Source organism: Anas acuta, chromosome 4 (genome assembly GCF_963932015.1).
Source record: "Anas acuta chromosome 4, bAnaAcu1.1, whole genome shotgun sequence".
NCBI classification, from domain to species: domain Eukaryota; kingdom Metazoa; phylum Chordata; class Aves; order Anseriformes; family Anatidae; genus Anas; species Anas acuta.
In genome coordinates, this window is record NC_088982.1 from 40,046,062 (window position 1) to 40,073,786 (window position 27,725).

The 27,725-nt window shown below is 37.1% G+C and overlaps 1 protein-coding gene across 3 annotated transcripts; it reads right to left on the reverse strand.

Annotated features, from left to right (window-relative positions):
- Window positions 1-27,530, reverse strand: CLGN (calmegin). Of its 3 annotated transcripts, XM_068680783.1 has the most exons (17): window positions 27,376-27,530; window positions 25,856-25,897; window positions 24,213-24,392; window positions 22,889-22,959; window positions 20,538-20,596; window positions 18,715-18,856; window positions 17,801-17,882; window positions 14,895-15,087; window positions 12,752-12,941; window positions 12,027-12,140; window positions 11,224-11,380; window positions 9,696-9,911; window positions 8,176-8,295; window positions 7,851-7,995; window positions 5,441-5,518; window positions 2,848-2,957; window positions 1-1,119 (listed from the first exon to the last, which is right to left on the reverse strand). In XM_068680783.1, exons 3-17 carry the CDS (start codon window positions 24,372-24,374, stop codon window positions 1,039-1,041), a joined length of 1,920 nt encoding a protein of 639 aa, XP_068536884.1. In that variant the 5' UTR covers window positions 24,375-24,392; window positions 25,856-25,897; window positions 27,376-27,530; the 3' UTR covers window positions 1-1,038. The 3 variants fall into 3 exon arrangements, with proteins under 3 accessions (XP_068536884.1, XP_068536886.1, XP_068536885.1); XM_068680785.1 differs by lacking the exon at window positions 5,441-5,518; XM_068680784.1 differs by lacking the exon at window positions 25,856-25,897 and having other exon boundaries at window positions 27,376-27,514.
- Window positions 27,531-27,725: the final 195 nt, after the last annotated feature.

Genomic DNA, 27,725 nt, shown 5'->3' on the forward strand with positions numbered 1-27,725 from the left:
TTCCAGTAACTGGTTTTATTGTTTGTTTTAATATACAGTTGAACTATTTCAATATACAGTTGAACACAGTAACAAAACAAAGTTTTTCTTATGATACGCAGTTTATTTAAACTATATTAAGAGAATACCCAGGTACTCACATCTGTAAAAAAAAAAAACAAAAAAAAAACAATCCATCAAAAATTTGTATCTATGTTAATAAATTCCATGTTAAGCAAGAATTATTAAATATTTTCAGGATGTAATGTACACTTAGCAAGTATTCTATAAACAAAGCCTATACCGTTCTGTCTTGGAACATGAGAGCTATAAAAGTTTGAAAAAAATCATTTGTATTTCAGTTCTGTAGATTTGATATCTGCATTCAAAAAAGCAAAACAAGTCACATTAGTTAACCACTTGTTCTATGAGTATTCTATTTTGAAATAGCTCTTAAAATACTGTAACCAATGTCTAAAGTGAACAGATGACTACCCATGTAACAGTATCAACGGAAATAAATAATGTACAATAAAAATTGTTACCAGCACTAAATCATCATACAAAAACAATTATTGCATTTAGCTCTGCACAGGAAAAAAAACATCTTTTCTCTTAGCAGTGTGAACTGCTGTAGATGCTACATCTATACCACAATCCTCTTTTAGCTGAAATGTGTCAACAGCTAAAATGTGTGCTAGAGCTGCAAAAATATTATAATTTATTCATGTTTTTAAAAATATTTAGAGTAAAAGTTTATCTCCAACTAATACTAATTTCTAAGAATCCTCAAATCTTAAGAATCTTAACTTTTAAATCAATTTCACTTTTATTCTAGATTTGAAGCATCAGCTAACTCATCACAGATGGTATTTCCTCTTAAAAAAGGGAATCGACGTTTGGGAAGGTTAAAACAGGTTAGGGCTTTAAAAGAGGTTAAGTCGCAATGAGTCTCATTTCTCCCTTCAAATCTCAGGAACCTGCAGGCTGTCAGGCCTGCTGCAGTGACATGCCAGAAGTTACTATTATCTAGACCTAAAAATACTAGCTGGAAATAACTCAGTCCTTTCGTACTCTTCTTTTGCGCACTGATTTCAGTGGACCATCTCCAGAACTTATGCTTTCATCATCTTCTTTCATCTGAAGGAAAAAAAAAGACCACTTCAGCACTAGCATCTTAAAGCAATTTGAATTTAATTATTGAAACTGGCATATTACTTTATTCCCCCCCCCCCCCAATCATAGTATCACCTGCTACTACACTTAAATGATGGATTTTTTTTTCCCCCTGCAATATTACCCTAGTGATAAATAAACTGGGTAAAAGGCTTTTCCTTTTTATATTCAGAAGGAAGAGAATAGTGCATCTAAACTGACATCAGAAATTTGGTTTTGTTCCTTTACTCAACAGTTTAAAAGCATGGACTTTTTAATGACTATAGCAATTTCCTTGAAGTGCTAATCTTATGCTAATTTTAATTTCCACTTCTTAAGCAAGAAGCATTTAAAACATTCTAACTGCCTGCCTTGGAGAGGTACAAATAGAACAAACTGTTCTTAAATCAGGTGTTTGTTCTTTGGAGTGATTGGCTTAGAAAGGTCCACAAAAAGCCCTTCCTACAGGAGCTCCATTCAGAGACAATGCATTGCTTCCTCACTTTCCTGCACCTCCCAAGGGCAAGCACCTCATTCAGAAGGCAGCACTTCCTGAGTGACAACATGGCACACATGACATCTCCAAAGTAGGTCACTAGCTAAGTGATAGAAACTTGTACACCCTGCAAATGCCCAGATAAGAGCAAGCCATAAGCTCACTGTGATTGATACTGTGTAATGGAATATACATGTTCAGATTGTGTTACTACTTTCATAAAGAATCACACGCATCTTAATGGGTTCATCAGACTGTATTCCTAGGTAATGCACAAGAAAAATGAGCTTCCTATGGGAACAAGAGGAAGTACTGAGTAATGGCTAAGTAATGAAGAATTTCAGTGCTGAAGCAATGCAATCTCATACAACGTACACTCTCAGAGAAGTTTTATATAAAAAGGATTTAACATTACATTAAGCAACTCCCGTCATCCGGGAAGACAATTACCTAGGGAGTCAAAAGCACAAGAAGATGACCAACAGAAATACTGTGAGTGAATATAAAGCGTTTTAGACATACTATAGTTTCTAAATGGAAGTATGATGAGTGCCTGATTAGCAAAAAAAAAAAAAAAAAGACAAACTCCATTCTATTATTATTTTTTTTTTTTCCAGAAAATAAAATTAATAATCAGACTATCTGGTCACTGAATTAACCTGCAAAAGAAAAATGAAACTGCAGGTGCTGAATTCAAAACCACTTATCTTGTTCAGCCTAAAACCTTATTTTGGAATAATAATGATGATTAAAACAGATAACTGAAGGCTTATGGCTTTTCTAGATCTCACAGAAGGGCTATTCTGTTGGAAGCAAATGTCCAAGCAATTAAGTAGCCTGATAAAAAAGACTGGACACTTACCTTGTCATCTGATTTTTCAAACTACAATTCAGTTACCAACCTCTTAAAAACCTCAATCCTGTAAAAACTACATACTTGTAGCAATAGTTCAAGTTTAGAGACCTGCAAGATCACTCCTATACTATAGCTGTATTTGAGAATAAATACCACCTCCTGGCCAAAATGACACAGAAAGAGACTTACGTCACAAGCCTATACAGAGTACAGGAGGTGTGAAATTCAAGTAAGAACACATTCCCATCGCATAATATCTTATATGGCTCAACAGACAAAAAACTTCTTGTAGGTTAACTGTGCTTTGTTAGAATTGTGATGATGGAAAGAGGCAAGAAGAAAACAGGGGAAAAGAACTCACCTCATCTTCTGAACCAGATTTATTTGACTTATCACCTTCTTCTTGACCTCCATCTGCAACTCCATTTTCTTCCTCCTCATCAATATCTTCAACACCTTCACCCTCATCTTCTGCAGGACAAATTAATTTTACTTTGTAAACAGAACTATATAAATATGAACTGCAGACACACTAGTAAGAAAAAGAATCATGGAATCATAGAATGATCACTGCAGACACACTAGTAAGAAAAAGAAGACAGTTTCAGTTTTAGAATGAACTGCTTGTTTGCAATAACCCATACAAACATGAGTGATAAAGAGAATAGAATTCTTATGAATTGGTATAAATCTATCACTGTCCAATTTGATCTCTAAATTTAAAATTTTCAGCCTAGTCTCTTTTCACAATAGTATACACTCTGCCGTACAGTTGATTTCCTTTAGGGAAGTCCTTCTATTTGTCACATTAGACAGTTCTAAGAGCAGACATAGGACCAGATGAAATAGGACAACATGAATATCCCAAATCTGATTTAATTCTGACTCAAATAGCCAAGTACATACTACAGTCATCAGTCACCCACCTCAGGGGATACCCACATCCTAAGGGATCTTCCTCGTCAGCATGGAGTTCCTTTGGCATACTGTTTTGTACAGCTGTTGAGGGCTAAGCAGCATAGCACTTACTCCAAATTTATGTATTGTTCCAAAGCAAAAACTAGCCAGAAAAGCACTGTACTTCCCTGTAGCTCAAGTATGTCCAGCTTGTACTACTAGGACAAAACCATTGACAAAAAGCTGCCAGCTTTCTGCGAGACCTGCCGTCAGGTAGATCTATGAATTGAAGAGGACTGGGGTGGGGAGGAGGGGAATAGCTTTCTACTCTCCAACAATTCCCTGGATAAACTATGGGCTAAAACAAAGCAGAACTGCCTTCTACTTTCTTACTGAACCTGCGTCACTGCACTGAACTAAAGGGAGCAATGAATGCACCACACAGTGCAAATTCTAAGCTGCTCTCTGATTAACACAAGTTACTCTTCTGGGGTTATCTATATTCCATACATTTTGAGAAGGTGACCAGGCACCCAAATGTTCTGATTTCCACTTTGGGCCTCAGTACTTACAAGCTGACACTCCCACGCCTACATTTTAGCTATCTATGTTCGTTACAAGAACTGGAACTCAGCAACCACAGCACGATTCAAATAAATGTTACGTGGGTTTGGCATTTCTCTTCCTTTACTTCAAACTGAGAACTCAAAGTGAGAATTCCCAGAAACTGAGACCTGTTTGCAATATGTTCTATCAAAGAGTAAACAAGAAATCACAGCTACACCTGACAACAAGGATATGAGATGGCATATTACAATGGAACAGGCACAATTAAAAATAGTAATAAAACAGCTGTAAAGGATGACTACCCCAAACATCGCTCAATTCTATCTACCTTTCTCGTGTCATGCCCCATCTCATAAACACTACTTCAATGTAAAAAATAAATAAATATCTGCACTGCTTAGCTCAGTAATGACCAAACAAAAGCATACAGATACCAAAAACCTTTGCTCACAGTATACTAGTAAATTGAGCCAATCAGTTGAGCACAATTAATTAAGGTCTAAGAGTTTTCCCACCTTTAAGAACACCTGATACATGTCTACACTAATACAACTCTACTATTGGCATCAAAAGTAGAAATATGACCAAAAAGTGGAGTCCACAGTCTTCGAGAAATGTAGACAAAGATTTCTGTTCTAAAAATAAATTCTTAAGGAAGAAGCATGGAAAAAAAAAAAAAAAAATCACAAAGCCTTTGCTCATATTCTGGTCAAGCAGTTAGAAATTTCAAGTGATACAAATCCAGAACCTCCTGTAAGCATTCATTTCAGTAGAGTGGAAAAAGAAAAGTTCAGACATCAAAAGTACTAAAAGCCCAAATGGGATAAATATAGTATTAACGATTATATATTCTAATTTAATCAGTATTTTATATAATTTAATGTCTGTAACTTAATAAATAAGGCTCAGACTATGCTCCTGAAATTTTCTTTTACTCCCTGGGATGTTTTTCTAGAGGGTAAGGAATGCCAGGAGAATAATACGGATTACTGGACAAGTCAAGAGCAGATCATCTTTTAGCTATGCCACAAAAATTAACATAGAACACAATATACAATTCAGTCCCACGGACAGTGCCCTTCAAGAAGCACTCTGCCAGCAATTCATTCTTACTGGAGCCAAAGAAATCTACAAGTGTTTGTGAAACTTGCAATTGTGCCATGCTGTTAAAGTCCCTGTGAAAAAATGTCTCTCAAATCATCCAGTGTTTCATGGCTCAAAGCCAGTTATCTTCAACTACAGAAAACAAAGAAGCAGATGAATACAAATGAATTGCAAAAGTGATTAGGATCCAAACGAAGAAACTAGTACAAAAATATTGATGACTACAGGTACCATGTCAAGAGATCTCACAGGAAACTCACATCCATATCTGATGAAGGCTGGCATCCACCAGCTTGAAGTTCTACCATCAGCAATGAAGCAGAGAAAAAAGAGAAAGGACAGACCGTTCTCAAGTCTGGGCCCAAACTACTTCCCTTTCCCAGTACCTGAAGGAGAAGCCTCCCTTTCCATCTTCTGTGTATCCTTTACCAACTCTCCTTTTGTCTCCTCTGGTTCTCTTCTCTCTGTAGCAAAAAGAATCATAGAAGACAGAAGACAAATACTCTATGCTTTGAGATACGAGGAGGCAAGAGAGTGATGGAAAGAAAAAAAGGAAGAATTCAACCTGCAAACGTAAGAGGAGACAGAAAGCTAAGGGAAGCTAAGCAATTCTTTTTGAAGACACAAAAACCCAGAAAGTCACCTGACAGCAAAGTATAACCCTTTCCTCTTTGAAGCCTGGAATTTACTTGAAAATCTTGGAAGAGTCATACAAAAGCTAGCTATGCTAGTTTTGCTCTGTATTCAGGTTAGTAACCAGAAGTAAAGCTCTAAAATGGAATGTACTTCTGAAATAACATGAACACTGTTCCAGGTGGAATTTTAAAAATGTGGGAGCTGAAGTTTTCCTCTCTGATTGCCTAGGCCTTATATCTAACTTTCAAATGTACCGTTTAACATACGACATGACATGCACTGATTTTACTCAACTAGGTAAGCGGAGATATAAGAACTAAGTCTCCACACCCCCTGACAATTTGAAGTTCCCCTCCTTCTCAAGCCAAACTCTATACTAAAAACTAAGGGAAAAAATGGTGATCTAATCAAGTCTTCTTGCATAAAGAAATTGTCTGTAGCTTAAGGAATGTATGATGCTCTCCTTGGACTGCTAGATGCTTGAGACCAGTCATTTCTACAGGTTACAATGGAAACTACAGCAGGTGACATTTTGAGGGGATAACTGATGTATCAAACTTCCTTCTGCTCCCACTTTACACCAGAACATTGGTTAAGAATGAGGTCTATGATGTTAGAGGCCTGTAAGTTTGGGGCCATATTTTGACATAAGAATGATCCTTTCTCCTATCCTTCCATTAATGCAAAAGTTAGCTTGAAGAAATGAGGAAAAGGTAGGAAATACACAGCACAGAATAAGATGCATATGTACCCACATTAAAAAATAAAAATAAAATAATAAAAAACACATCTAACTGGAAGTTCTTAAAAGATTAAAAAGGCAGGCAAATACTTAATGCAGTAACAGTGAGTGTCAAACACCCAGCAGAACAGGGTAAAGGATGCAGAAAGGGCTAAGATGGGATGGGAGCCAACAGCATCTTCTGAAGTGGTCTGACAGAATAATTTTGGAATACAGCTATCTCATACAGCCTTGCTGACAGTAGTACATTAAGCACAAGAAGTACCTATCAAGCCATCAAGACTGGGCAAAAGAAAAAAGATTCTTCAATTCATAGGCAAAGAGCATGTAAAGTAGAACAAGATCAAAGAGAAAATGTAGGAAGATAACAATGCTGGAGTGCTGTACCTGCAACTCATGATTAATGTAAAAAATAAATTTAGCATAACTATAATAGTTAATGCCTAGGTAAGGCTCTCTAATGGTAAGGCAGATGAGCTAAATTTGGTGTGGTAAAGCATTATGCCAAAGCACTCAATTCTGTAAGTACGGGAACATTTTAAATAAATGTTAATTAATTAAATATTAAGTCATACAGGTAAACGCCATCAATACTCATGACATACAGTGCAGAGATGGACAAAAATCTCCAAGTTCCAATCAGTAATACAAAATGAGTTATCTACTAACAAAAAAGCATGAATGTCTGCTAGGTTTCTAACTTTTGATGCCAGTCACTTACAACATTTTTGTTTTTACCAAAGAAGAGTGAGATAAGAGGCAGAATCTTGCAGAGGTCTGAGGCTAAGGATTTTCTCATAGAAGTCAGAATAATACACTATAAGTTACGTGATTCACTTTCCATTCATTAACTAGAGACTTTGGAAAATGCTAACACAACATCAAAGCCATAGCTGAATAGTACCAGTTGTATTTGATACAGTAATGAAAGATGATTTTGTCAATCTTTGAATGCCAAAGTGCATCTTAACCTACTAATCATTCATTTCTCCCTTGGAAGAGCAGGACAGGCCTCTGCAGGCTAGCAATGCATTCCTAGATAGCAATACAAAGCAAGCAGTAGACATTAGTATTTCACATCCACCATATTTTCAGACTTCAACAAGAGTTACTAAAAATTAGTGGCCAACAAAATAGTTCAAGGTTATTATATATTCCCACAGAGGAATAAGTGAAAAGACTTATGTCTGCCAAAAGCACTTTAATTTCTTGAGAGTGAAGAAATGCTGAGGAGAACCTTACTTTCAGCTTGTATTTATCAAAACACTATTACCATGGAATGCCAATCACTAAAGAGAAGACAACAGATTTTGCATAGTCTTAAGACAACTGGTTGCAATTATTGCAATACAATCCATGACCTATTCCTATTCATGTCTTGATATTTATTGAACTGCAGACTGGCTTGCTCATCTTACCATCTTCAACAATATCTTCATTGTCTTTTTCTTCTTCTAAATCTATTTCATCATCTTCTAACTCTTCTCTGTCTTGTTTTATTTCTCCTTTTGTAATTGCCTTAGATATAGCAGGTTTTTTGAACTCAATATCTTCATCTGTTTTCTACAAGAAATTAAAAATTAATTTATACTGAAACTCAGATTAAGAATTAAACACAACAGCCACTGTAGGCTAACTAATATTAATGGCCCAGGAAAAGAGCATACTGTTTCACATGTATTAAGAGTTTTATATAAAGTATTAAGAATCAAAATGAATAAAAATGCACCGAGTTTCTCTAACCTTTGCTGGCCAGCAGAACAACACACCTAGACCAATGGGGAGTGCTAAAGTCAAGACGTAAAGAACCCAGAGCCACGGGTGGTCTTCTGCAGCTGTCACCAGTTGACTAAACATTCCAGGCTACATTTAAAAAGGAAAAAAAAAAAAAGGCATTTACATCCCTCTGAACACCTTGGTAAGCTTATAAAGTATGTATTTTAAATTTTATGTTGCCTAAAGAAAAACATTTTTTCCTTTTGTTTTTTTTTTTTTTTAATTACGAAGTATTGGATTCCAACTTCAGAAAGCAACCACTTGTCAGACTGCCCATATGCAAGTCCTAGCAAACAGCATATAGTAAGAAAGAACCAACAAAGCTGGTACTCCAAAACTACTAGGCTGCCCCCTACTCAATTCTGTGAAGTGACACTTGTCTCCACAACCTCACACTTTCCACCCTCCCCGACTATTCTGCTCTTTCCCCATGCTGTGCTAATTCAGCTGAAGTCTCCCAAAGCATCAAGAACCTCACAGGAGCTGCAAGCAACCTGAAGAGCAATGCCTTGCTCTGTGTGTACTACCACACTGTCTCCTCCAACAGCCAATTATTCAGGGAGTAAAATGTCTTCCCAACCAAGTTCTGACTTATATAGTAGAAGAAGGTAGGGAGGTAGAGTGCCTAGTCTAGTTAGACTCTGAAAAGGGTACATCTACCTATGTATATTTTGAAAGGTGGTTCATGCCCCTTGGCTGTCTGAGTTCAAGAGATATTTGGACAATGCCCTCATTGATAGGCTTGAACTTTTAGTTAGCTGTGAAGTGGTCAGACAGTTGGACTAGATGATCTTTTTTAGGTCCCTTCCAACTGAACTACTCTCTCTAAACTGCAGTCATTAAAGGCGGCCGCTAGAGGGGCTCATGATCCCGTATGTTAGGACAAACTCATCCTACGACAGGGTAGAGATCTAGAAAAGCTGGTGGCTGGCTAACTGCGGTATACAAAAAAAAAGGGGATACACATAGAGACAAAAGAACACATGCAGCTCCATATACATATGCACATTACTGTCACAGCTGCATAATATACATCTGAGCAGCCAAAGTCCTAAGAGTATTAAACACAAAAAACATGACTATCATCCATTCCTGATAATAGGGAAACACATCTAAAAACATATATAAAGGAGTTGTCCAAAAGTGAGAAGTTAAAAAATAAAAGGTCTTTTTGAGCAAATAATTCAACTTTCATTTGCTGACATACTGAATTCTAGTACCACCATTAAGAGTGGAAGACTCATTAAGATCAAGTTATAGACACTTGCTAAGTGCTTGAGGAAAACATTGTACCCTTTTAACTTCAGGAGAAAAGAGATCTGTGAAAACTAAATCAGACAAACTTGACAAAAAAACTGAATAGCCATGATTTAAGATTACTAATTGCCAGTAAATTCTATTGTGTCAGCATTAACTGATAGAAAATTCTTCCAACAGCACTCCTCCTTGGTAGGCAAAAGTAGTGACAAACATAATGAAGTTTATACCTCATTAGCACTTGCTACTAATTTCTTCAAGCCCCAGCCATCTGCTGCCCAACGATCAGCTACTTCTTTTTCTGAACATATAATGAAGTTATCAAAGTAGATATCAGATGTCATAGACCAGAGTTCTAAACCAATAGCACTGACAGCTGTCATCTCAAATGGGTGAGAATCTTCAAAATAGTCTGGGTTAGGTATTTTCCGAGGACTCCAGATTCCCTTTTAAGAAAAAAAATACAATCACTTTATCTATTCCCCAAAACCATTTAAAAAATAAAACAAAACAAAACAAACAACACCAACACCGTGAAATACATTTTAAAGTAATTAAGGCTTTCTGGTTCTTTTAAATGCATGATTTTAAAAAGAGATGGAGTAGTCTCTGACCTTCAGGAAAACTGAGCTGAAAACAGCCTATAGGATTTTGGCAGATAGGTCTCTGATTTCAGGCTTAGGGCAGACTTCTTAAATTCAAAACTTTTTGTCCACATGGGGTTACAGTAGTTAACTGACTGCACAAAGCACCTCTGTTCTACCTTGTAGTGGAAATGCCGAGCATAGTCTTTGTGAACTTTCAAGAATAAATCTATTAATTTCCTAATACTGCAGGAAAATAAGACACTGGTATTACTTCTTCCTCTAACATCTCCTCGTATAATATAGTTTTGGCTTTTGTTCATCAATATAGCATATACATTTTTCTAAGTGCACTCACTGGTCAACATTTTGTGGCCGGAAATGGGCTCTTCTGAGCTAAGTCTCTATTGTCTGGTTACCTAAGATTGCAGAGGAACTACACCCTGTGACCCACGCAGTCCCTTCAGGTATGCATAAGTAAGTAAGTTTATTACACTAGTATATTCATATAAATTGACAACTACTGTAACCAGAAACATTAGGGAAAATTTTAGGGAAGAAAAACTCAGCCTTATGATACCTGTGCAAATTAGTTAAAGCCATATGCTTTTTGGTTTACAAACCTGCTTAAGATCTTAAGCTAAAATAAATCAGATTCAAGTTGTCCCCAACTGTAATTAATACAAAGTAACTCTTTCTAATACCCAGCTTTGCTCTTATATCTGGAGGGGATAATTTAATTATCCAAAATTGATGCTTCCACTAAAATAGAATTAATAAGTTAATCTGCTTACTGCAGGGTTTCATTTTTATTTTATCAAATAAAATGTATTAATTTATAACTTTCACACTTAAAACCCAGTAAAAAATAAACTAGTTCATTACATGACAACTTTATTCTAAATGAAATGCTATAGAGCATACTAAATGTGCGGTACCAACTTTTAAAAGAGATTGTTTTAATACAGGAAGTATTTCTGTCTAACAGTATACCTAAATAAAAAAAAAATTATAGGTGAATACATAAAAAACTGAAAATGTTTGCTGAGGGTGTTCAGACACACTGTAAAAAATAAATATACTGTATGAAATACCAAATAAATACACTACTTTGATTTGCCTGCTTGGTTGAACTCTGTACCTCCTTATCAATAACCTACAATATTGCTAGTACCTGATAATTAGGATTATCTATCATAGGTGCTTTCCATTTTCCTTTATACTTTGGGTTATTCTTCATGGGACGCACCCAGATTCCGCAACCAGGTGCGGTCTCACACTTTGGATTAGGGATCTGAGGAGCTTCCCACTCCCCATCCATTTCTTCATCCCTACAGAAAGAAAGTTACAAACAACTGATTTCAGACTGATCTGAACACTAACTTTCAGTCTAAAGTTAGGTTCCATACATTTTGCTCTAACAACCTCCGAATTTATTAGATCAGCCCATAGAAGTTTACCCAACAGCATAATGCTTCAATAAAAAAAACAAAAATAAAAAAAGTGTATTTCCAGAGTACTGAAAATAAAATGTGCTAAAGCCACATGTTTGTAAATACAGCATAACTGTATGTAATTATACTCCTGCAGGTGCAAACAGCTTGCAACACTTCACTACAACATGCTTTCAGACCACAATATAACTTCATGTATCAATTTATAATGTTGATACCATGAAACAGTTTGGTAAGCCATGAAACAGTTTCAGTCCTTTCATCAGGTTCCTTAATACTTTGTTTTTGTTTACAAATCTTCAGAATACAAGGCAATTAGCAATTATTGACATTTGTGTGTTTTTCTAAAAGCAGCTCCCCAAATCAACAAATATTTGGCCATACCTTGTATGTTTCAACTTACTACATTAAAATACAATGACATTTGAGTTAAGCTCTAATCAACTCATAATTTGCCAGAGAATAGGTGGGCTTATCTGCAAAATACATTAACAAAACTGCACTTAGTTAATCAAGTTCTTACCAGTCCTTTGGTTTTTTTGCATTAGGGTCTGGAACATATTGTGGTTCATCATCAAGCCATCCCTTAGGCTTAACAGCATCAAGATCTTCTATTTTGGAAGGTTCATCTTCATCCCTTCAATTACAGATTAATGTTAGAAAATACATCAGCTTGACTTTAAAACAGTATTCTGTTCAGAGGACTGCAACTGGCATGAAAGGAATGATATTCAATGGCACAACAGAATTAGACACACCTATAATGAGAATTAGGTATCTGATTAATTGTTTATAAATTTTGAAACTATGTTTACTTTGTTGCACGGCATTAGTTAGCCCAGAAATTGCTACCATCAACTAGCAGGTGTCAATCGGGTCTCCCCCTTTAATTTTTTCCCTCCTCTGAGATGCTCTATGAACACTACTTGACACAGGAGGAAGTACTTATATAATAGTGGGAAAAAAAAACAAAACACAAAAAAAAAAACAAAACACAACTCTTTCTAATCTTTCAAGTATTGTAATCTTTGTTACTAACTACAACAACAAAGGGTACAAATCAGCAAAAAGCGTAGTTATTATTTCTTTCCTTAAAAGATGACCAGATCCTTGTACTCCTATCTCAATTACATTTTGGAAGTATTAGTACTTTTAGTAGTGAAACATATCCTAGCTGTCATTAGCAAAAAAAGCCAGTCAAGTCTTACAGAAGAATAACCTGCTGTACAGATAAATTTTTGCCCCTACCAGTCATCTGGTTTGACAGCGTTGGGATCAGGTATTTTTGGTCTTTCATCCCAATCATCAGGTTTCTTGTCAGCAGGATCCTCTATTTCTCTAGGAGGGTTTACTGGAGGAACCATATCCTCAAGGAGACTTCCTTTACTGACAACTGTTTGGTCGATTAACATTTCAAATGTATCATCTGGTTTTAGCACTAAATTAAAAAAAAAAAAAAGTATTTAAGAAATAAGGGAAACATTAATTTTACAAATTAATTTACCTTTAACCAACACCTATATAATATGCATAGACAAATAAGAGCAGACAGACTCCTCACTCCATTCAGGTACTGGATTTGGACACAATAAAGTTCCCACTGTAGCAATGTCATGACCAGTATCAGGACTAGAAAAATGATACCTTCTGCAAATCAATTGTTGAAACACCTCAAAACACATGCTAACAGTTTTTCAAACACCTACCACTTAGTCAAAATTCTGCTTTCTTTTTCTTCCTCCCAAAGACAATAAAAGACAAACTTTCAACCTCAAAATCATCTCTGCTAACAAGTTACAAGTCCACACTTGAAAGCGTGAAAACACCAGAACTGTGTAAATATCACAGCTGAAGGATCATGAAAACAGTATTTTCTTTCCGACTCAAATATCTGACAGCCAGTTCCCTTAATTGCCAGACGGTGAATAGAGAAATTTCTCTTCAAATTTTTAAAAATTTTAGCAAGAACCTGATAAATAATGGTCAAAGAATTGAGCAGTGTCAGACTCAATAACAGAAACTGGATCCAGATCCATGTCTAATAACTGGTGAGCACATTATTAGCACTTAACAAGTATATTTAAATGTCCATTCAATACAAGCAAGATTACTAATTTGAATACTATTCCAGTTTTATGAAGATGGGTGATGAAAACCAGAGTAACACACCTATAGTGACGATTTGTTAATACCTAACTAAGCTCTTGCAGCTTAAAATTTTTAATTGTATTAAAACATCAACAAATGCAAAAATTAAAACCCCATTGATTTTAGATACAATAAAATTAATTGATTTTTCTACTTATGTTATCGGTCACAAATGCATTAGATGGTACAAAGCTGTACCGAGGTCTAGCTGAGCAATTATAATAGAATAAATGCAATTTAAATATCTTTAATCATCATCTCTAATGAACAGCCCAAATACAGGAACACATTCATTCCTTTACTGTAAGAATAGGACGGTGGGAAGGATTTTTGTGTTTTCTTTGGTTCTATTGCTTTGTTTCTTATGATCTAAAAGTGACGGTTTGTTGTAGCACTCTACTGTCAGTTATTTTAAGAACAATACATTTTTCCATGGCACGGCAGTCGAGCACATCTTCCATTATTATTCCATTACTATTATTCAATGGAAGTTCTAAAGTCTAGTCAATTTGGCTGGATTTGCAGTATACCACAGATTAGCCCATTTTCTCTGACTGCTTGTTCTTTTTCAGAAATTAGAACAAGGGGGGAAAAAAATAAGAAATTAAACTTCCATTGCTGCTATACTGTTCATTAGAACAGAAACAGATGTCACATGGATTAAAACCAGACCAAATTTCATCTTTTTTATCTCCAGTGAAAGCAGCAACCTATCTTCATGCACACCTCTGCTGATGCAGGCATTAGTGGGAATTCAATGCACAGAGGAGAGTGGTGTTCAATGTGCTGCAGATCTCACTGAACTCCAGTAAACTCGTGATCCTTTCCTAGAATACTGGACTTTTATATATATTTATATATATATATATATGTGTGTGTGTGTGTGTATAATGTGTGTGTGTGTGTGCATACATACACACATATACCTTTCTTAACAGATTTTTTTTATCATAGTATGTACTGAAAGTATTAATCAGTTCTTCAGGTTAAAGGCTAGCCAAGGCTGGTAATGCTTTTTCCCGTAATTGAATATTAAACAGCAGCATTTCAAAGCCACTTATGCCCTGCAGTTAAGCTCAGTCATTAAATCATTTAAGCCCAAATCATTAAGCAACCATCCCCCAGAATTAACAGACTATTACAAACAAAAAGCAGAGTCAAATACAAAGCTTCAGTGAACTAAGTTCAGAAACTAATTTTTAATCTGTTTTCTGATTTAAACTTGTAAGATTTTAAACAATACCAAGCGTGTACAGATGAGTCTTCTTGTCCAAATAGAACTTTTTTAGGTCTACATCAGGGCGTTTTGCATGTTTTTCATCATATTCTCCAGTTTTAGGATTCTTATGTCTGAAGATAAAGTGTAGTTTGTAATCTTCTCCACATTTATCTGGTCCAAACATAATAGTATAAGGTGTTTTGTCAAAAAAGTATTCCTGTAGAAGCAAAAAAGCTGAGCATGCGTTACACCGTACATTTTACGAAGTCATTTTAGGTACTATTTTCCTCGATACTGTAGCATATACACATCATAATTCCCCTTTTCTAAAAGCTGTTTCATGAAGCATCGGCTCTAACATTGACAACTGGTAGGGTAAATCATGAAAGGAAATGAACACCCCCCACATGTTGTTAGATGCTTTCCATTCTCAGGGAGCAGTCTAACCACAGAGATCACTGAAGCTTCTTCAGGGAAGAAGAATATGCTTACTTAGGCCTTATTCTTACACATCATGTGGAAATCCCTGCCACAAATCAAGGCATCCAAATATCTATACCCTTCTTCATACACTACACTAAAAGCCAGAAGGGAACTATTGCTCTTCATAGCAATTTACATTTCAATAAAGACTGTAAACAGGGTATTATCCAGTATTTCAGCACTGTTTTCTTGCTCCACACTAACAATAAATAACCCTGAAAACACCAGATATAGTTTCCTTCAGAGTATGGTGCATTAAGGTGTTCGGATTTTATTTTTAACTAGATGATTTTTGTAGTTGGAATACACAGTATCGTGCTATATTCTTACGCAACTGCTTGATGAAATATCACGATTTCTGAAACTTTTAGTCTTTCAAGAAATATTCTAACAGAGATGTATTGTTTGCAATGAATCTGTATTTTCAAGTATGCAGCAGTTATTGAATACAAAGTTAAACATTTTCAGTTTAGATATAAGCACTACAGAAATGAACGCATTTTAAGTTCGGTCCTTTTCTATAACTTTCATCCTCATTTGAAAATGTCGCTGTTAAGAATTAACAAGAATTAATTGATTATTCCAGTATGTTCAATTTTGAAGTTAAAAGGACATGAAAGAGAAAATGTTGACTCAAACCTACCAAAAAAAACCCAAAAATGTATAGGATGAACCATGAGCCAGGTCATAAAAAGATAAAATTTGCATTTGCAGTCTTTTTGTTCACTTTCTAGAATAAGACAACAGATGTTGGAGAATTTCAGTTTCATGTGTAACTGAGCAGAGTGTCTTGGTCTCACAACTTCTTTTACAAAGTAAGATTTTTCAGTTTTAGTATCATTTACATATCTTTCCATCATGAAAGATGCCCTACCTCTACTAGTTTTCCTACCATCTGTATTTTTAATACAGATCTATTAGTACTTAAGTTTGAGTACAACTCACGCTGGCATACAAATCTGAGAAAAAAGGAAAAGCATTTGGAAGTTGCTTTAAAGCTTTTACTTAAATATTTCACGAATGCTTACAAGAAACTTCTTATACATGCCATCATCTCTTAGACTCTTGCAGGCGCACATATTACCCCTTATACATCACAAAAAATCCCAGTGTTAAGAGGTTCCTTCTGACTGCTGAGTTGCAGGTGAGGACAAGCAATGCCTTGAGCCTGTCCAAGCAACTTTCCCTTCCTTTTGCACATAAACAAGGCATCACACTTCACTGCAATACAGTATTGGGTAATCCAGCATCCAAACAGGTTGCTGATGATGCCACCTCCCCTCAAGCTAGCAATTCTATCCTTTTAAGTTTGCTCAATAAGCAACTACAATGCTGTTCTGCTCAGTACTTACAATGTTGTAGCTTCGTGGGTCATGGCAGCAATGGTAGATATGTTCAGAGAGCTCAGGAATAAAAGCACAGATGGAAAATCTCACCCAGGGAGGAAATTATGAGTTCTGCCCACACTTCTGTTTCCAAGTTTTTTTTAAGACTAGTCTCTATTTTTTCTTTTTCCATTAACTTGCCTTTCCACCTTACCAAATCTTATTGAGCAAACAGGATAGCTTGATGCATCTCAAGACCAACAATTTCTAAAGCCAGTACTAGCTGTAACTGTGATTGCCTCATCAACTTCTGTCTGAATGTTGTCTAGTACTGAATGTTGGGTCAACACCACCAATTAGCTTCCAAACTGTAGCGTAGGAGCTAGGGTAGTCAGCTTTTGAATGGCCAGAGCAATGTGCTTCATGACTGGAAGTACCCTTCCCATTTTTGAATCCTGACTGGTCATTTCAAGTCTATCCAAATATGTAAAACTATTCTGTAACTGCTGCTATGTATAGCAAAGCATCAACTTTACACCTGATCACTGAGAGCGTCCCTGGTAAGAAAAATTCTTCCCCATACAGAGACACTTCATTACTTGCAGTTTCTAAATCCACATTCTATCCCTCTCTGAGGTGACAGTCTGTATGCCATGCAGTAAAAAAATTGTTTCACAAGTTATGAGTTGAAATTCTATGGCTTGTGTTATTGCAAAAAGGCAGACTAAACAGATACAAAACTCCATTGTCCTAGATATAAGACTAATAGCTAACGTAGTATCACTCGTACAGAACTAAGAGGAATATGTTAATCCATACACTGCTCTCTCTGATCTTTGGAAACTCACATTTTGAGATTTTTTGTGTGAACACAGATTTTAACAATGTACTTTAAATTTCAGACTACCCGCATTTTTCATTAAAATAAATGCTAATTTTAACAAGAATAATGTTATCAAATATTCCAGTAAAATGCACAACTATGAAGGCTTTGTAATATATATAAACTATAATATATATATATATGATTATCTTGCCCAATCTCCTAATGACACTGCACAAGAACAATTATGAATTCCTCAGATGAGCAATCAACAGTAAACATTAAGTAAGAGGACATACCAGATTCAAGTCATTACTACTGGAGAGAAGTTTAATATATGCACCACCACAGTCAATGCCTTCTTGAAAATTCACTTCGTATCTGAGCAAAGAGCAAGTTAAAAAAACATTCCACATCAGACAAATACAAATTCAATTCTGATCTCCAGAATGAGAAGAATACATTAATATCATCAACTAGCCACTTCATTTTTTTTTATTAGTCATTACTGTCAAAACGTTTCTACATGACCAAACAGGTTTTAGTTGCCACACAAACTAACACAGCAGTGGTGTCAGCCAAAAAAAGCCACAGTAACATTAGATACTGTTGGCATCACCAGTAAGAAAAGTTTCAAAGTGGTATTGACCAACGTGCAAAACACCCAAGTGAAGCAGAAATCAGGAATAGTTCTAAAACGTTTGTGCTATCTTTGAAATGGCCCATATAACACACTGAATTTAGCTGAGGAGTTATCTGGATATGTCTGTAAATACAACAAATCTAGTCTGTTGTCAGAAAAAAAAGTCCTATTGTCATGACACTCTTCATCACTAATACTGCTATAATACTTGCAAGATGCGAGTTTTACTGATCTACACAGAAATACTCTGCAAATGTAAAAACACTGTACTCAAATTACATGATTTAGATCTTTTAGATCTAAGACTGAAAATTGATTAGCTCTTAAAGAAATTTCACAAAGTATTAATTTCTGTCCAAAATATTCTATAACAGTTTAAATACTACTTCTTAACGCTTGTATTACAATTTTACTTGATTATTATATCATTCATACTTACAGTTCTGGTAGCTCTGGATATGAAGCCAATGCTACATGAAAGACAGTATTTTTTTTTTTACAAGGATTTACGTTATTTTCTTGACTTAATGCATAATAAAAATTAAGTAAAAAGTCTGAGAGAATACTTACTGAACAATCAAAGGTTTATTATCAAAAATAAATGCCTTTGTTAACATAGTTGATATTGCGTGATGCTTTGCCACTGATTTTAACACTAATCCTCTGTCTCCACGTACTGTGTTTTCTTTCAGCTCTTCTACTTCCCATCTTCCTAAAACAAACAAACATACAGTCTTTGAAAAAAAAATCAGAAGTCAAGAAACTGTAGCCTTGTAGTAAGTAAAAAGTTATAGCATATAAGACTAATTGTCAAAAGTAAAGAAGTCATCTTGACATTTGATGTCAAAGTTAGAAGTTAAATAATAATCATCCAATTCAATACTAATAATTCTACTCTGGATACAAACAATTATACATGCTCAGCCCACCCATCTCCAGACTTTAACCGCTCTAAACATTAATAAACTACATACAAAAAGAATGTTTATGGCACACAAATCTGATGCTCACACCTTTCTACTGAAACACTGATCCGGTGTTTTAGGCAGTACTTTTCAAGAATTAGAAACCATTAGAATTCCAATTCACAGTTAAGACCATAAAATGAGATCCATTTAACGAAATGGTTTGGTTCAGACAGCAAGGAAGGAAGAAAGCTTAGGGATAAAGACTGTAAGGAATATGGCAAGTAGAACAAGCAACAAGAAATGACAAGGTTCTGCTTTCAAGTAGACGTTTCCAACACAGAAAACATAACACCCTTCCATAACTGCTATAACCAAATGAAAGAAAGCTATCAAAACCTCAATTTCACACGTAATACAAATTTTTGAATAAAAAAAGCTGGCCACGTACCCCAAGGTAGGGAAGAAAGATTTACCTTTCCGTACCTTAAGATTTACCTTACCTAAGTCCTTACCATAATCCACTACGTAACAATGAAATTAAATAGAATAACTTATACATTTAACATAGGATATTTTTACATCCCCAAATTTATTTTTTTATTATACAATCCTTAGCATGTGTGAATATCCATTGAACTTCTGGTTAATTGCAATACTGTACAAAGGAATCAAGAATACAGTTTAGATAGAGAGAGACCTACATTTTGGATATATATAGCTCTACACAGAGAAGCCCACGCTCTCATTTCACCAAAAAGGTATTGCTTCTAGCCAGTTAAGATAACATCAGCTTTCAGCATTTTGGAGATTGTAAATGTGTAGCACACATATTCCTTGCTACTTCCAGCCCAGGAACGTACAAGTCAAATACAAGCCCAAATGACAAAAATCATCCAAACAACTTCCTCATTTTCACTTTCCAATTATTTTTTATTTTCTTTAGAAAACTGTAAGAATAAACTGTACAAGAAACACTGGAGAATCCTACACTCAAGCACAGTCTGACAAAAGTATTCAAAAAAAACAACATTCATTCAGTTTCAATTATTTTTGGTTCAGAGGCTAAGCTTTGAGATCAACTGCTGCATCAGTAGGAGATACAAAGACATAGAACAGGCTACTTTAGAAATGTGCTTTACAACTGAAATTGAAGTGGTAAATATCTGACAATTTCGGGAAAACGTAGTTTTCAAGAGGCACTGTTCATAAACAATTAATCCTGAATATTCAGATGTCAGAATGTGTTCTAGCACATCACAGTAAAATTATTGCGATGACAGAAATATTTATCTCCATGGTAAGTAACCAAACCAGCAACCTTTCATATCTCAGTTTCAGGGTAACAGTCATTATACAAAGTAACATACTGTTGATCCACGTCATCTAGGTTTTCAAAGGTAAGTTCAGTGTAAGGGATAGTTATTTCTCAAAAAGCAACAGAACATCAGAAACTATGTAGTGAAAGTAAACACTAAAAAGGCTTACCATCATATTTAGCAATGTTATCATCTGTGTCTTCTTTCTTGGTTTTAGACAATATCCACCTAAAACAAGAATGGTACTAGTCATTTAACTACATATGCAAAGCTCTATTATTCAGCAAGCACAGGAAAAACAGATTTAGCTGCTAGGATGTGAATCTGTGACACCGATTTTGACAGTCAGCATTATGGAACTTTGTGTAATTTAAAGAATGTGAAACAAAAATTTAAGTGTTAGTCTAACACAACATCGATTTTGAAATATTTCCTAAGAATCTAAATGAATATACAATTATAACTCTAAAGTAATTCACATTTACTCTGAATAATCTTCAGTTTTATCTTCAAGCTGAGGCTGACGATGAAAGACTATTACTTGAGCATGTCACTTGAAATAACACTTGAAGTAATACTTGAAAATAGCAAAGTTCATGTGTAAAGCCTTCAATGTGATAAAGAACAACAAAAAATCACTAAAACCTTAACGCTATCTGATATTAACAGTAGCAGTGCACAGAAGAGGAGGGAGGGAAGAAATAAAAGTTTCCAAATGACAAGTGCAATTACACAGTAAGCAGACTCAAATTTTATCGCACACGGGGATTATAACAGGACAAACTCCTGATCTCCTTGACAGATCTCCTTGAACAAGGAGGATGCAGCTTACCAAAATCAGCTCACCAAAAATAAAGATATGCACACACCCTGTACAAAATGTTCATTTGGAGAAAAAAGAAAAGGCAATCCAGCCTCATTCAGTCATACAGTGGTTCTATCCTGAGCCACGCACAGGAATATCTTAAGCCAACAGTGTTGCTGAACTCTTCCTTGTATCAACTACAATGCTATATTATCATAGTGACTTCTGTAGAGAACTAATTTCATTCATTCTGAATGACTCTCTGCATGGAGTATGTCAGGGATGAATACTTTATCTTTCCTGCTTGAATTTCAGCCATATCTGTGTTAATAGAGATGGTAGAAAAGCACCACAGTATAAATGGCAAGCTAGATCCTTGGTCTTCCTCTGGAAAGCCCAATGCTAAAATAACTAATACTAATCAAAGTTTCCAGTTGTTTGTTGTTTTGTTGTGTTTTTTTTTAAACCACCATTTTCACCTTTTCTTTTTAATCATTTTTCCTACCATCACTGGTACTGCTTTTGTATTGCGCTTCTTAACATTTAGAAGTGACATGCTGAAGATGAAAATTTTATAGAAAATTATTTTCCTTCTACATGTGGTCTAAATATGTAACAAAAATGAAAAATAAATCGAAGAACATAATGTGAAAAATGACAAATCCATGTTCAGTGGCCTGAAGTTCCTCGTAACCCTGCAGAAGAGAACAGTAGGAACAATTGGAAAAAGGGAGTAAGATTCAATATTGTGAAAGTTTCTGGTGCCTGCTACCAGGTACCAGGTTTCAAGTTCATGCTGTACATCCTCATCAGACAGGTGTCTTATGATAGCTTACCTCACACCTACAGCTGTTGCTTCTCAGTCTTTTCACAGGAAGACAAAAATAAGCAGCTTTAAGTTCTATGATAAAGATGCATCTTACTGCATCTCCTTTCACCTCTGGCTGGCTGCCACTTCATGAGAGCTGGTTTTTGTTCTTTTAATTTTAGTAACATACAAATATACCTTTTTCATGATCACTTGCAAAACAAGGTATTTTGTCCACCCACCAAGTAGCAGTTACACCTTACATTGCTGTACTGGTGGGCGGGGGGAACAGAAAATGCAGACAACTTGAATATTTCTGGCTTAAGAATTGTTGACCTAAACCTTAATATTTTTCTGAAATATCAGTGCAGTGTGGTCAAACTACCTAGGAACATTTCAGCAATCATATAAATATCTAATTCCCCTCGATAGTATAAAAGCACAACGGGAAGCAGTACCATAAATTAAATACAGTCCTCCCCAACAGAGTTTTTAATCTGTAATGTAGAAAAGTGCTGCCTCCTTCTTGCACATAATCTAAGTATACATGAAGAAGAAGAAATAGTTCGCTAACAATTTCTGACTCCGTAAGCTACTGCAGTGCAATGCGCCTCACCTTGCAGTTCACTTTTAATTCAAGTGGCATTGCATTACTTTTTAACGTCCATAAATCCAGAGTCTATTACAGGTTTCATTATATCACAAAATATAGCTACATGCCTGAAACGTCAACTGTTTAGCTTAAGCTTATGAAGAATTTGGAGCAAGTATGACCACCCTTCTCAATTCTAAACTCTGAACTTTTTTTTTTTTAATGTACTAGCAGAAAAATGAATATAAAATAAGTCCTGCCACTGTGAGTTAAGTTGCTGAAGTGAAAAGTTTGTAAATTTAAGGTGCAGCTTACCCTGTCAATACTCCATCGAAGGTTTCTGTAAAATACACTTCCCCAGTTGGCTTTGGCGTCTGGTACACAATCTAAAAGACATTTACAAATATAACATATCATAAATTCATTTTTTTTCAGTAATTTCTATTTTTCAATTGAAATACACTATCATACCTTGAGAAGCAGCCCACCCAGCCAGACCACCAGAGTTACACTTAAGGGAATAAAACACTCTTTCCCTGGGGCCCTCTCATTTCTACAGTTTGGGTGCATTCCTCTAACAGTGTGCAATTTCATATCTGTGAAGCATCGTGCGACCAGGGGACAGCGATGAATAGCACAGAAACAAATCAAGACTATGATTAAGAGCTCTTAAAAGGCAGGAGGATCTCATGGTTTCATTTCTAGTGGTATGTTTATGATGGTTAAAGAGACTGTTAGGTTAGTATTAGACTCACTTTCAGGTATCAGAAAAACACTTTTCCCCAGTTTTTTGAAAAGTAAATAGTGGTCCTCCTACTAAACACAGTACAGAGCTCAAATGCATATGCGGTTATGAGTAGTTGTTTCATCTCTGTTTTTGTGCCCTAGCAGCTTACCATCTTTGAAAGCACCTGCAGAGAGTTTCAGATACTATGATAAAAGCATAGATACAGCTTAAAAATTTGCTTTCTGTGGTCAAACCTCATAACTGAAGTACCGTTACACATCTTGTGCGTAACATGAAAACACAGAAAATTTACACAACTTGCACCAGTTCTCTGCTTCCTATTTTTTAATACACAATTCGATTTTTTTGTTTTCCTATCTACTTGGCACATTACAGTTGGGCTACACCGTTAAAAAAAAAAAAAAAAGAAAAAAACGATCTATGACTACTGTGCAAACCTATTATGAAGCACAGCATGACAAATGCACAAAGATTTTCTAGGAACAAAGACTGTGTTAAAAGGCAGATGTGACTGATGACATTAAGAAAACAACCTAAATGAAAAATGTCATTAAGCATAAGGTGCTTTCTTCTCTAGCAACAGCATGTTAGGCTACAGGGTATGTTATCTATCAAGGAGGGCTTTAGACACAAGGTTCCATACCTAGATTGAAAGACTAGCAAGACCTTCTTCATGACTACTGACCACAGGTTACAGTTTGATACAGGAGGATCCTTAAGGCACACACAACAAATAAAAAACTCATTCTGGTGAGTTTGACACTCACCAAGTTGTCAACTGTATATTGACTTGCTCTTTTTAAAATAAATTTGTGCACCGATTCTTCTACTAGTTACAACTACATAACTTAAAAGTACACAAGCTTTAGCTAAAGGCATCTATAATTTTACCCCTAAGGAAGATTCATCTTCGTCAACATCAGCTTCTTGAGACTGTTTGTCAAAATCCTCCACTTCAACATCTGCACCCAAAATTTCTTCATTTTCGATTTCTGCAGTTACTGAGCCAATTATCAGGACACCCAAGCACAGCCAGTCCCACTGGAAATGCATCCTGGTTTATCTGAAGAACTGAAAGTTTTAAATTACAATTATTGTTGGTGGAATATTATCAATATTAGTTCAATCTTACGCATGATTTTATCTAGGAAAGAAAAAAAATAAGAAATGATGATCATTACTTACTGGCCCTTCTCCCACTGTACACATTTAAAGGAACGCAGAGTTGATATTAACTCCAACTTTTAAGCGTCAAAAGAAGATACACGACTGTTTCAGAGAACTTCTTCTGTTACTAATTATCCAGTAAGCTCTGAAGTCTAAACTTGGAATTATAGAGTCATTTAGCCTGGAAAAGACCCTTAAGATTATCAAGCCCAACCATCACCTAACACTGCCAAGTCCACCACTAAACCAAGTCCCTAAGCACCATGTCAAATACATGCAGGATGGCAACTCCATCATTTCCCTGGGCAGCCTGTGCCAATGCCTGACCCCTTCACCCCTTCTGTGAAGAAATTCTTCCTACTGTCTCATCTACACCTTCCCTGGCACCACTTGAAGCCATTTCCAGTTCTATTAATTGTCGCCTGAGCAAGAGACCAAAACCCTCCTCACTGCAACCTCCCTTCAGATAGCTGTTGAGAGCGATGGGCCTCCCATCAGCCTCCTTCTCTCTAGGCTAAACAGCCCCAGGTCCCTCAGCTGCTCCTGCTAAGCCTTGTCTCCTGGTCCCTTCACCTGCTCTGTTGCGCTTCTCTAAATAGATTCCAGCAACTCAGTATCCCTCCTATAGTGAGGGGAAAGTACCCTTCTAATTTCAGGGAAACATGCAAATCACTGATCTGTAAATATTAACAAAAGTATGAATATCAACAGCAGGTAACTAACTCAACCTCTCAATCTGTACTGCTATGAAAAAGAAAACATTGTTGCCCAGATGCATTTGCTTCACATCCATAAGCTAAAATACATGCAAATGCAGTTTTATATCGAAGTACGCAATAGTTTGGAGCAATGCAATTCCAAGCATGTGCCTACGCAAGTCTTCTTAAAGGTCTTGCCAAACGTGCTTCTTTCTGAACTTGCTTTTGTCTGAATTTGGAAACAGAAGGAAGACAGACTCCAGATACCATTGTGTAGGTGTTTATCCTTTGATTGTTAATTTCTATCCACAGAAAGCTTAAAAAGAAAGACAAACAGTGACATTTAGCCTGTTGCTGTAAGGCGTTGCTTCTAAAGCGTGCCATGAGGTTGCATGTTTACATGCAACAAGCTGAATGACTTTAAATCTTCAGGACACGAATATTTCAAGTTCTAGAACTGGCCAGGGAGGTCTATGAATTAACAAATTTAGAAGACCTCTGTCTGGAGGCTATTGCACTCAGTTTTACCATGCCCATTTTCTTGTTCTTAACCATCACATTGGGACAAACAGTTAAGGGATATCACATTACACATTACTGTTTCACTCCACTACAACAGCATGTATTAGTCAGGTATTATAATTAACTTTTTGCATGAACTTGCCCTACCTTACTTAAGGTAGTTTGTCATGCAGTTCTGCTCCTCTTCTCCTAAAGCAGATGAAAATAAAAAGCAGACACGTGTTCATCAACACATTTCAGTTGCATTTTATGTATGAAGCAAAATGCCTACTCCCACTTCCATAGCTGTAATTTATTACAACTAGCCTCCCTCTGTTATTTTCATACACAGACAAGTGAGGGCATCCAAGAAACTACCTTTCCACACAGTTCCCTTCTAAAACTCCTGAAGCCTTCAACACACTGCACTTTTTCAAGTCACTCAAGCCTACTACATAGCAACTCCCTGATCCTAGCCAAGGACACTCCTAATGTCATTCAGTCTTCAATCACATCTCTTATTTTCCCTTCAACCAGGGAAAGCATACTTCTTTGACTCATCCCAAATTAAGATATTCCAGAAACACTGAAATCTAATACCATGAACAATTAAGTTATTGCTTAATTGCCGGATAGGGACAAACCCAAACAAAACCATTAAATGTTTTAATTTTTGTGAATTGTTCATAACCACAGTCTTACAATGATAAATCTTTACGCCTAAAGAGCTTCTGGACTCAAAATATTACACATTTAATAAGAAAGTCCACTAGATTTTAAAGATTAATTAGCACACGAACATCCATGAAAATCTTCACACTTGTAATTTTAAGCTATTTTGTATAGCTTGGTCTCCTCACTATGGGAACACGGCTAACAACAGCGCTTCTATGCATCAGGAGAGACACTCGAGCCCAGGGTACTGCTGTAGAGCAGGCTCCTGGGACCGGCAGCAGTGCTGCAATATTATTGCCTCTGAAGTAATCAGCCACTGTCTGTGGGACGCGTGCTAGACAACGGTCCAGGACAACAGGCACAAACCGAAGGATGGAAGGTTCTGATGGGGTATTGGCATTTCTGTTCCTAATGAGAGCAGCCAGGCAGTGGGTCAGGCTGCCTCGGATGCAGCCTCAGCCCTTGGTGCTCTCCAGCACGGAGGGGATAAAGCCCCGAGCGCTCAGCCTGAGGAGCTGGCCCTGCTGTGAGCACCTGGTCTGATTTCTACAGCAGGCACAAGCATGGCAGTTTGTGCCATGGTCTTTACAGTACTCTACGTGCGCTGTCAAATTAATGGCATCGCAGGTTATTATCCCACTCGATGCGGAACTAAATAACAGCCAGGATCTTTAATATGACTGGGAACTCGCACTTAGAAGAGGGCCAAGCCTCCCTGCAACCACCTCCTCAAGCAGCAGGCAGCAAGGCTGCCCTGAGCACCCTCCTCACCCAGCCCCAGCAGCGCAGGGCGGCCACCTACCAGCTCCACACGGGGCAACAGCCAGGGAGGAGCCCAACGATCCCCAACGGTCCCCAACGGTCCCCAACGGTCCCCAACGGTCCCCAACGGTCCCCAACGGCCGGCGCGCGAGGAGCCCCCCCACACCCCACACGCGCGCGCCCCCCCCTCACGGCCGCAGCCCCCCCCCCGCCCCAGTTACAAAGCGCGTCCCCGCGCCGCCGGGCCCTACCGGTGGGCGCGTGCCCGCGGCCGGTTCCCGGTTCCCGGCTCCCCTCCGAGCCCCGCCGCCGTCCCCCAGCGCATCCCCGGCCGCGCATGCGCCCTCCCGGGCTCCCCTCGCGGGCGGCCGGCAGCAGGTGCCGCGGCTCGCGGCGGCCGGGTCGCGGGGCGGGGCCACCGGCAGGTATAAAAGGCCGGCAAGATGGCGGCGGCGCGCGGGAAGCGGCTGAGGGGAGAGGGGAAGCTCCGTAAGGTGCTCTGCCCTGCCTGGGGGGAGGTGTTAGGAGGAACGGCGGATTCCGTCAAATTGGTGTTTAAAACAGTAAATGCGTGCTCCGCTGTGGGCTTTCCAAGGTCAGC

What these genes read in the sequence shown, in the direction of transcription:
- CLGN (XM_068680783.1), bottom strand. Translation starts at nt 24,374, where the DNA reads ATGCATTTCCAGTGGGACTGGCTGTGCTTGGGTGTCCTGATAATTGGC. An exon ending in AATAAACCTTTGATTGTTCA is followed by an intron (nt 17,883 to 18,714) that starts GTAAGTATTCTC and finishes CTCTTTGCTCAG; the next exon opens with ATACGAAGTGAATTTTCAAG. An exon ending in GACTCATCTGTACACGCTTG is followed by an intron (nt 12,942 to 14,894) that starts GTATTGTTTAAA and finishes TTTTTAATTTAG; the next exon opens with TGCTAAAACCAGATGATACA.